Below are 12110 nucleotides of genomic sequence, written 5' to 3' on the forward strand. Positions count from 1 at the left end.
GGCGCAAAAAAATGAGCCCTCATATCTCGCCCCATATACAGAAAAATTTGAAAGTTATAGGTGGTCAAAATAGGGCAATTTCAAACATACTAATTTTGTTAAAATGGTTTGAGATTTTTTTAAGTGGTACAATTATAGAAAAGCATATAGCATGGTATCATTTTAATCGTATTGACCCACAGAATAAAGAAAACATGTCATTTTTACCGGAAAGTGTACAGCGTGAAAACAAAACCTTCCAAAATGTGCTAAATTCTTTTCAATTTTCCCACATAAATAATATTTGTTTGGTTGCGCCGTACATTTTATGGTAAAGTAAGTGATGTAATTACAAAGTACAATTGGTGACGCAAAAAACAAGCCCTCATACTAGTCTGTGGATGGAAATATAAGAGAATTATGGTTTTTAGAAGGCGAGGAGGAAAAAACAAAAATGCAAAAATAAAATTGGTCTGGTCCTTAAGGCCAAAATGGGCCTGGTCCTTAAGGGGTTAAAAATGAAAGAAGCGATCTGATTGGTTGCTATGGGCAACTCAGCAACTTTGCCTCTAGACAGGTTTTGATAACTCTCCCCCTAAGGGTCTGTAAAAATGGGCAGATTGCCTGCAGATTTTCCGCAACATATTTGCTCCAAAAAATCTGCTGCAGATTTTGACTTCAAAGGGTCAGTAAATTTGCTACTATTTTCTGACCCATTCTGCAGCAAAAAATAAGGACCTGTGACATGACCCTAAGGCGATGTTCACACGGCGGAATTTCGCTCTGAAATTCCTCATAATTCCACTATCCCCTTTCTCCTGCGGAAATTCAACATTCCGGATTTTGCTAAAAAAAATTAAACCTATCTTAAAATTTTCCGGAATTCAGCAATGGAATCCCATTGAAGTAAATGGAACTCTGAATTTTGGCTAGAATTTGTATGTTGAGAGCACAGAAACTCTGCATAATTCTGTGCAGATTCTGCAAAAAAAGCATGGAAAGCAGAAATCGTTTTCCGACCAGCTCCTTCCTTTTTACCTAAGGTAGTCTCGGCCTTTCATCTCAATGAGGACATTGTCCTCTCATCCCCTTTTTTCGGGTTCCTTCTCATATTAAGGAGCGCTTACTACTCAAGTTGGAGAAGGTCTTCGCAAGGGACTACCTGCTTCCAAGGCCACCATTTTTCGGTGGATTCGGTCCGCCATTTCGGAAGCCTTCGCTGTAAGGGGAAGATTCCTCCTTTCAGGGTTGTGCCTCCTTCCACACGTTCTGTTGGGACATCCTGGGCTCCCCAGAATAGAGCCTCGGCCTCGCAGATTTGCAAGGTGGCTACCCGGTCGTTTTTGCACACTTTCTCAAGGTTTTTACCGAGTTCATACTTTCGCATTGGCTGATGCTAGTCTGGGCCGTAAAGTGTTGCAGCCGGCAGTAGATCGGCCGTCTGCCTGATTACTTGCCCACCCAAGGGACGGCTTTGGTACGTCCCACAGTCTGTGTCCCCCAATGGAGCCGCTAGAGAAAAGGAGATTTTTTAACACTTACCGTAAAATCTCTGTCTCGAAGGATCCATTGGGGGACACAGCTCCCGCCCTTTTTGGTTTTTTTCCTTTGGTTCTCTGTCCGAGGGTGTGTTCCGTTATATTTCTTCTTCTGGTTCTCGGACAGTTTTTTTTTTTGGGGGGGGGGGGGGGGGGGAATTTCCTTGACCTATTGGTCTCCTCCTATTGCTCTGGAACTTAAACTGACTAGCTCAGAGCCTGAAGGCGGGTATATCCTGCTGGGAGGAGCTGACTTTTTTTTATTACCATAGTGTCACACCTCCTAGAGACAGCAAGATACACCCACGGTCTGTGTCCCCCAATGGATCCTTCGAGAAAGAGATTTTATGGTAAGTGTTAAAAAATCTCCTTTTTGTGGTACAATTTGTGCTTTGTATTGGTACACTTTATTTTATCATATAATGTATTACAAAACCAGAAGAAATTTAACAAAATTTTGTGGGGAAATTTTTTTTGTGGAGCTCTTAATACAGTACAAGTGACATTCTAACTTTATTGCATTGGTCAGATCGATTCCAATGATACCAAACTTGGATAATTTATGTTTTTTTTTATGGTAAAAGATAAAACAGAAAAAAAAAATCCTCATTGCCTTGTTCTGACCCCTATAACTTTTTTATTTTTCCACCTGTGGAGCTGTGTTAGGCTACGTTCACACGGCTGTTGACTTCCATCCCGCTTTTCTCCCGTCACTGCCTCCTAAACGGACCATACTACTAACGGATGCAAACTGATACAAAAGGTTGCCATTCTGTGGCATTCTTTTACATCAAATTTTAATCCGTTAGTATGAAAAGTCAGCCGGCTACAGACTCCTGCAGCCGGGACTACTACTCTCATCATGGAACAGACTTGTTTCCATGATGGGAGTAGTAGTTCCTGGCTCCGGTAATCTTCTGGCGGCTGGGGAGGCTACATTGGTGCTTGTACTATTACCCCCATCATGGAACAGAGTCTGTACAGGGATTGATCGCACCGGGTCAGAAGTTATTAAGCAGAGGAGCGGGCGACATGCTCCGCTCCCCTGCGATGTCTAGAGTAGCCATTCAGGGCTCCCAGCAGGGAGTCAAAAAGCACTGTTACCCGGCCATCCCGATCCCCTGCTGAGGCTATATTATGTATATAGAATATAGTATATATAGCGCTGCTGGGGGCCACATATAGCTATATATGTTTGGCCCCCTGCAGCGCTTCTATATACATGTAGCCCCTGCGGCGCTATTTGTCAAAATGATTCTATCAGCAATGAATGATATATATATATATATATATATATATGTGTATGTAGGTATCTATATCTTGTAGCCCTCCCCCCAGCGCGTCTATATATCTTGCCCCTACTGCACTTGTATATAAATTTGGCCCCGCAGCGCTATTTGACTTTAAAAACCCAGCTGGGAGCCATGATTGCCATTCAAGGCTCCCAGCGGGGTATTTAAAAATGAAAGTAAAAGTATACTCTAGACATCGCAGGGGAGCGCAGCATGCTGCCTGCTCCCCTGCTTAATAACTTCTATTCGCATCGGGTCTCAGAAATGAGACCCGATGCGATCAATCCCTCCCCGGTGCGAGCCGCTGTACTACTACTACCAACATGGAACATACTCTGTTCCATGATTGGGGTAGTAGAACAATAACTAATGTAGTCTCCCCAGCCACCCGCAGACTCCTGAAGCTGGGGGGAACTACTACTTCCATCATGGAAACCAGTCTGTTCCATGATGTGAGTAGTAGTAGTCCCAGAAAGCACTGGAGGAGTCCGCTGATCTCACCTCTTCTGAGCTTGCTCAGAAGTAATAACAGTTCAAAAACGGATATTATAAACCAGGTGCAAACGAATTACATTAAAGGCTCATCCCTCTGCCATAGACTTCAATGTTAAATATATAATATCCGTTTGTATTCTGTTATTTTTGACGGGAGAAAAAATACTGCATGCAGCGTCTTTTCCCCGTCAAAAAAAAAAAAAAAACGGAACAGGAAGCAAACGGATAATAAAGGATTGTAAAAAAAATCACATTGACGTCAATGGGATTATTTTAGAGCCAATTGCAACCCGTTTGAAAAATTATCAAATGGATTGATAACGGGCATTTACTAACGGGGCAGATGGCTGTGTGAACAAGCCCTTAGGGTTTATTTTTCGCGCCATGAGCTGTAGTAAATGGTATGCTTTAACAATTGCAGATCTATTGAAGGGCGGGAGGCAAAGGTAAGGCCTTGAACTTCCCTTACACCTTGGGAAACTGCACACACAGTACGCTAGTGCTTCACAAGCCTGTTCTAGACATACATTTATCGATAAATCAGGCTGTTCTATACTCTGTAATTCCTCCAGGAGTCAATCGAACAGTCGGAGAGTCGGGGTCCACTAGGCTCCGGGGCGACACCCCCTCTTTCTGCTTATGTAGCACAGTTGATCGTCAGGGCTTCCTGTTGCGCCCTGAGTAGTTCTGCAGTGCGCGTACTAGCTGTCAATCAACAGCGCGACATAAGCAAACAGAGGCATTGCAGCCCCAGAGCATAGTGGACCCCGTCTCTCCGACTTTTACTCCAGACTCCAGAAGGATTTACAAAAGTGTTATTTGTGAGTGTATGCTGTAGCCTGATTTACTGTATCACTGTATGCCTAGAATAGGCTTGTGAAGCCTTACCGGACTGTGTTTGCTGCGTCACAAGCCTTTTCTAGGTGACAGTTGTGCGTTCATAATACAGTGATCCCTCAACTTACAATATTTTCAATATACAATGCTACAAACAGTCCAGATCTGTGAAACGTGTCAATGACTGGAGGAACCGACCAATCAGAATGGACATATGACTGGTAAAACCCCTGTATTACTGAAGTGTATGCACTGACTGGTGTCTGGTAGCGCCCCCTACAGTACAGGGAGGTATTACATGTTCTGTATTCTATACCTGTATTACTGAAGTGTATGCACTGACTGGTGTCTGGTAGCACCCCCTACAGTACAGGGAGGTATTACATGTTCTGTACTCTTTACCTGTATTACTGAAGTGTATGCACTGACTGGTGTCTGGTAGCGCCCCCTACAGTACAGGGAGGTATTACATGTTCTGTACTCTTTACCTGTATTACTGAAGCGTATGCACTGACTGGTGTCTGGTAGCGCCCCCTACAGTACAGGGAGGTATTACATGTTCTGTACTCTTTACCTGTGCCAAGGTTAGCTGCTCCTTTGGACACCAGGTGAGGGTGGCTCCATGTTACTTTTTTAGGACACTGTATGTACTGTACAGGACCCTGAATAAGCTCCTGTCCTCTACATAGACAGTGATTACAGCTCACAGCAGATCTTTATTACTTTTATATGTAAGGATTTGCTTTATCTGTATTAGTGTCTACTTATTTTTTGTTTAATCCTCACTTTTTCCAATTTTTGGATGACATTTTGGTGGCTTTAGAACCAATTACCAGGTTTCCATAGAGTTATGATCTCAAGTTGAGGGACCACTATACTTTTATGCTTTCAGGTTCATGATGTCACAGTCACACACCCCTCGTGAAGTCCCTCTCAATACAAGTCTTGCACTGACTTGCACTGAGGGGTTATGGCATGATGTCACAAGGGCCATGGGCATGACGTCACAGGCCTCCGATCAGACATCTTATCCCCTATGCTTTGGATAGGGAATATGATGCCTAGAGGCGGAGTACCCCTTTAATACCCCTTAAAGGGTTAGAATGTTAGAAATATTTGCTAATTTAATGAAATGAAAACCTTTCATTGAGATAAGTATTCTTACCTTTTATACAGGACTTAGTTTTAAAGCACCGTTGGCAGTGATTACAGCCTCCAGTCTTCTTAGGGATGAGACCACAAGGTTTGCATAGCTGGATTTGGGGATTTTCTTCCATTCTGATCCTTTGTCAAGTTGGATAGGGACCATCGGTGAAGCCATTTCTGGTCTCTTCAGAGATGTTTCATTGGATTCAAATCAGGGCACTGACTGGGCCAAACAGGACATTTACAGAGTTGTCAGTAAGCCACTCCTGTGTTGTGTTGTCTTGGCTGTGTGCTCAGGGTCAGGTTGGTGTAGTGCTGCAGAGATGGTTGACCTTTGTTTCTCCCATCTGGACACAGGATCTTTGGAGCTCAGTCAGAGTGAGCATTGGATTCTCTTACTAAGGCCGGCCTCATTAATTACTTTGTTTGGAGGGACCATCAACTCTAGGAAGAGTCTTGGTTGTTTCAAATTTGTTCCATTTAAGAATGTTGGTGGCTACTGTGCTCTTGGGAGCTTTTAGTGTAGTGGACAATCCTCCACACAAACTTGTGTCTAGCCTCTACAGGCAGTTCTTTCCTTCTCATGGCTTGTTTTTCCCCCCCTCTGATAGGTATTGTCAGTTGTAAGACCTCAGACAGGGCTGTGTCTTTTCATATAATTTCCAATATGCAGAGAGAGTCATAGCAAATATACTGAATACTTATGTCCAGTCAAAAATTTTCTTTTTTAAAGATTTGCAAAAATATTCTAGAATTCTATATTTACATTCTCATTATAGGGTATTAGGTTCAAAATGATTGGTAAAGCTTGATTTTTTATTTTATTTTAACACAATGCCACGACATAACAAAATGTGAAAAAAGTGAAAAGGTTGAAAGACTGCATTGCCCATGCCAAACAAATCTATATTGCTTAATTTACCTGAAAGAGGCAAATAGAGTGTCCGTTTGGCCTGTGTGAAGGTTTTTATAGACTGTGTGCACAATTATTAGGCAAGTAAGTAATTTGATCATATAGGCTAGGCATTTACATGTACTATAATGGGCCTTTAACCCCTTAACGGCGTCGGACATAAATGTACGTCATGGTGCGGTGGTACTTAACGGAAAAGTATTTAATCATGGGTATCATTTTAATCGTACAGACCCACAGAATAAAGAAAATCTGTTATTTTTACCATAAATTGTAAGGCGTGAAAATGAAACCTACCTACATATACGTCACACTGTCATATGGAGAGCGGGTGTCCCCCCTAGGGACCTCCATATGACGTATATGTTTTTGCTCCTTTGACTACATGATGTGATCTGATATACTTGACTACCTGATGTTGCAGCTGCAGTGTACCTATTGTTGAGCACTTTCCATGCACAAATTGTTTACCTTGTCTCTAGTGAGATTATTTATTTCTTGTTTACTTGCTTGGATTATTACTGCTGCCATTATATGCTTCATTGTGTTGGGGCCAGAAGTCACAGAGAGAATATTGCACTTTATTGCTGAGAGATTAGACGGGTGTCCTTGTTTGTGGGGCGAGCCCCAGATTATGTCTGGGGTCCATTCCTATGGCTTAAGGTGGTCAGAAATGCTTTGTGGACCTCCTTTTTAAATGTTTTTAAACTATGCATGGCTACTTTTGTATAATAAAGATTAATTTTGATATTCTCTGGTGTGCTATCGCTTTTTGCTTTGCTTTTTCTATTTGGTTGTACGTTTTGTCCTAAAGCATAGATAAGCACCCATTAATATTACCCTTTGTGGTTGAGCCCACTTATTCAATAATGAAACATAAAGTTGGGTAACAGAACCTAACTCATTGTTTCCCCACCAGTGTGCCTCCAGCTGTTGCAAAACTACAACTCCCAGCATGTACTGAAAGACCGTGCATGCTGGGAGTTGTAGTTTTGTAACAGCTGGAGGCACACTGGTGGGGAAGCATTGAGTTTGTCTGTTACCTAACTCAGTGTTTCCTCACCAGTGTGCCTCCAGCTGTGGCAACACTACAACTCGCACCATTATTATATCTGTAGCTATTGCAACCGGCAGTAACACAAGACCAAATAATTTTGCACCATCAGGCTCAGTTTCCACTTGTTTTTTTGTCTTGCGGTTTTTGGAAAACTACCACTGCTGTTTTTGAGCCAAAGTCAGAAGTGGATCCATAAGGAAGGAGAAGGATGAGGTCTTCCTATATACCGTATTTTTCGCCGTATAAGACGCACTTTTTCTTCCCCAAAACTGGGGGGGAAAAGTCGGTGCGTCTTATACGGCGAATACACCCCTATCGCGGCGGCCATCAAGGGCCGGGACCCGCGGCTAATACAGGACGCGGTGATGCCCTGTATTAACCCTTCAGACGCGGCGATCAAAGCTGACCGCCGCATCTGAAGGAAAAGTGACACTAACCCGGCTGTTCAGTCGGGCTGTTCGGGACCGCCGCGATTTCACCGCGGCGGTCCCGAACAGCCTGACTGAATAGCCGGGTTAGTGCTTACAGGACACCGGGAGGGACCTTACCTGCCTCCTCGGTGTCTTCTCCGTTCAGGGATCCCCTGTATGGCCGGCGCTCTCCTTCCTCGTCGTCGCGTACGTGCGTCGGCGTGTGTAACGACGTGATGGCGGTGACGGAGAGAAAGGATACCCGGCCGGCAGCAGAGACGTTCCGGAGCGACGGGGACACGACGACAGCGATGGAGCGACATCCAGGGCAGCTGTGACGGGTCCGGAGCGGCGGGGACACGTGAGTATTACCTCCTATGCAGTGGTCTTCAATCTGCGGACCTCCAGATGTTGCAAAACTACAACTCCCAGCATGCCCGAACAGCCAACGGCTGTCCGGGCATGCTAGGAGTTGTAGTTTTGCAACATCTGGAGGTCCGCAGGTTGAAGACCACTATTGGGTTCAAAATCTTTATTTTTTTAGATTTTGCCCCTATAAATTGGGTGCGTCTTATACGCCGGTGCGTCCTATAGGACGAAAAATACGGTATGTCCTATTCCTTTTGAATACACTTCTAAGCTTTGGCTCAAAAACTGCAGTGGCAGATATCCAAAAACTGCTTGAAAAAAACCAAGTGGAAACTTAGCCTAAAGGCAATGTGACAAACTATTAATATTTCCGCACAAAAAGGAATGGAAATATTGGAAACATTAAAATGCCTTGAAATGGCCGAGGACAGGCCAATTGAGGTTCTGTTGCATGACTGGAAGGCTGCAGGACATCAACACATCTTATATTACCTGGAGGAGTTGGAGCAATTTAGCCTGGAAGAATGGGCATACATCCCAGTGTCTAGATCTGCTCAGCTCATAGTGATGTAGCCCTAGAGATGGGCATATGTAATTTGATTTTCAGGGGGTGCATACTTATGTATGCTAAAGTTCACTGTTTTTGTCTTTATTTTTGTTTGTGCCAGAGGAAAAGCGTTCAGAGTGATAGGCATGTTGTGTAAACCTGATGGTACATAACCACCCACATACATGTACACTTTAGATTGTAATATAATTTATATGAAGAACACCAAAGGGTATTTTGTGCATTGTAACCTATGAAGAGTGAGTGCTGTGTGCGGTGGGTGCTGCAGCTGATGGCATGTCAGGGTCTCACAACAACAGACATCAGCACTTCTTTTCTGAAGGTGCACTTTACTAGGGTTCCCAGCCCCCTTGTTTTTGGTATGTCTCTGCAATCTGGAGAAAGATTTGTAGAGGAAAATGATTGACCAAGGACCTAGGGGAGGGGTTAATCCAGTAAGTGGAAGTGGTTGCTCTATGGCCAGGACCGAGAGCGAGAATGTGGGCCTCATTTATCAAAACTGGCCATAGCAACAAATCCGAGCTGCACTGTGGTTGTTATGTGCAACAAAGACAGTCTTACTTTGAGACAGTTTTGATCACTTTGCCCCTTTGTGTCTGCTGCAAAGTGCAAAGACTTCTAGTCTGGGGACATAGTCAATAGACACAGTAGATTTATCCAAACCTGTCCAGAGGAAAAGTATCTGAGTTGCCCATAGCAACCAATCAGATCGCTTCTTCTTCTTTCATTTTGCAGAAGCCTTGTTTAAAAGGAAAGGAACGATCCGCTTGGTTGCTATGGGCAGCTCAGCAACTCAGCAACTTTTCCTCTGGACAGTGATTGATAAATCTCCCCCAGAGAGACCTGAAAGCCACCAGCTTCTTCTGAGAAGACTCTGCAGAATCCCCAAAAGAGTCACCACTGAGTTTAAGCCTATATCACTGGTGAATCCTACCTCCTACTATTTTTGCATCACTGAATGCTGAAACCTCAAGCTTGATCCTAGTGTAACAACAGTTTTGCTTCAGCATTGAGTAAAGAATAGATTGCTAGGACTTGTAGTTATTGTGCTGAGAAGTTAGTGGGAGAACTGTTGGTGAGGGTTTCTACTCTTTGTATACACCAAAATCCATGGAAATGGGGCCCAACAACAAGATCGTTTATTATATTGCTGAAGCCATTGTGAATTTTATTTTTCTGAGGCCCTTTATTGAAGGAAAAAAAAAAATTTAACAAGCAATCTGATTGGTTGCTGTGAGCAACTGGTCAACCTATTCTCTGCACAGGTTTTGATAAATCTCCCCCATGGTGTGTGTGGGTGTGTGTGTGTGTGTGTATATATATATATATATATATATATATATATATATATATATATGTAAAATCATTTATTTGTTCATTTTGTGTTTTTTATTTTTATTTTTTTGCAGTAGGAAGTATAGACAATTGTGACATAGATGTCTGATATAGGCTCAAATTCAGTTGTGAACGAAGCTGTAAAAGACCCTCTATCAAATGAGATACACTCCCCCAGAAGAAAACATACGTGCTACAATTGTTAGTTTAACTTATTATTTAATTTTAATAAATAGCTAGAACAGTTTTCATTTGGTTTTTCTCGCTTCCTTTTTTTTTTCTTTGCTACAAGCTGCAACTCCCTCGAAGGGCTGCGATCAGGATAACATGACGCTGCAATTTACAAAACAACGACTGTGACATTCACTGTTGGAATAGACTTTGGGGGGGCAATACATTCTTAGTCCAGGTATTCTCCAGCTGTATGACGTTTTCCTTCACTTGAATGCTGATTTAACAGGAGAAACGGGAGGGGAGCGCTATAAAAAAGGGGCAAGATGACTGGAAGCAAAACTTAAAAAGGTACTTGGAAACAGAAAAACAGCCCATCAGTAACAGAGCCCTTGTAATCACGCCTGGCATACACCAGGATGTACGGACTTTGGGAAGACAGGTGGAGATTTGGCAGTGATGTGTTGAAGGGAAACAAGATGAATTGTTAGGAGGGGATAGAGAAAGTCTTAATGGATATGTGGGCATATGTGGGCTGAGATCTGACGTGTTTCAGTAAAAAGCTGAATTCCTTTTACTGCAGATGTTCTCTGTCTGTGAAGGGAAGAAAAGAAATAAATTAGAAGCTTTGCTTTTAAAACCAAATATGATATCCCTCATATTGATAGACATTTATGAATGTCTTTTAGATTCTTCATATGTTTGGTTTCATATCAGTATAGAAAACAATATAGACATCTCCTTTAACACAAAGAACACACGCACAAACAATATAAATATGTATAATTACATATTTTATGAGCATACCAAACTTATAGAAACACCTGGGATTGCCTCATGTGTATAGCGTCCTCCACAGTGAAGCAGTTTGCCAACCAATGCTGTATACTCCAGTGCTATGGTGATCTCCATTAACAAGTTAGACATTACAATGATGATACTGTAGGTTTCAGTGTGATTGGTTACTATACCGTCCACACACGCACTTACCTTAGCCCTTTGAGGACACTGCAGTTATTTCTTTCTTTTTTTATATTATTGTAAAAAGACAATGTCAATGTCATTATATATATATATATATATATATATATATATATATATATATATATATATAAAAGCTTTTGTTTTATGCGAAATGGGCTGTAATTGTCAGTGCTGCCATAATGGAGTACACAAAATTTAATGATATACCTCTGCTGGTGGTGCAGCAATGAGTGACAGAACCAATCCAGACATAAACACATATGATGTATTTCTTACATCATATGAGCACTGAGACGCCACTCATAGCAGTCAGATACTGTAGCTCCAGTACATCATTGCAGATGTCCATGGTATAGCCACCATATATGTTGCTTCTTATATTGCAAAAGAATATGAAGAGGTTTTATGGTAGGGATGATTATTAAGGATAATGATAGACAGGATGGGATGACTGGGTAAAATGGAACAGAGGGAGTATAAATAGTAAGTTATGTTAAGTAATGGATGGAAGCCATGAATATCTAAGCCATGAATATCTATAGATGGGGAAGGAAGATGAATGTAAATAGTTAATGTTTTGAAATTTCATTTAATAATATGGAACACTTGGGTTAAAAATAGTTAACATGTCTATTATAGTTTATTAATTTTATTATTGAAAAGGTGTATTATTGTTATTATTATAATAAAGTTCATATTTATAGACGTAAGTGCTATGTTGAAGTTAAGGGCAGAGTAAACTATATTTGCTGGTTTCTGAGAAAGCACAAGTATGATACTTTACCGATATAATAGAACAGAAACAGCAGCATGATGTGTATACGGTAGCTCAGGACGTTTGATAGTCAGTGATAAATGAGACATGCTCTACAGAGATTAGCTAGTTTTGCACATAGTACTTGTTATAGGAAAGGTTAATGACAAAACATAAAAGCATGATGAAGCTAAATGGAGAGGACAAACATGCAAAGAATGGTAAAGAATGACATTTATCAACACATGCAACCGGGGGATAC

General features: G+C 41.9%; 1 protein-coding gene across 1 annotated transcript in view; it reads right to left on the minus strand.

Moving 5' to 3' along the window:
• Positions 1 to 10029: 10029 nt before the first annotated feature.
• ATP2A1 (ATPase sarcoplasmic/endoplasmic reticulum Ca2+ transporting 1) overlaps positions 10030 to 12110 on the minus strand; it is a 77029-nt gene continuing 74948 nt past the window's right edge. The window contains exon 24 of the mRNA XM_056534087.1: positions 10030 to 10704. Coding sequence (XP_056390062.1) covers positions 10685 to 10704 — 20 coding nt within the window. The 3' untranslated portion in view covers positions 10030 to 10684. The remainder of the gene's footprint in view (positions 10705 to 12110) is intronic.

The sequence above is a fragment of the Hyla sarda genome, chromosome 8 (assembly GCF_029499605.1).
Source record: "Hyla sarda isolate aHylSar1 chromosome 8, aHylSar1.hap1, whole genome shotgun sequence".
NCBI lineage: Eukaryota > Metazoa > Chordata > Amphibia > Anura > Hylidae > Hyla > Hyla sarda.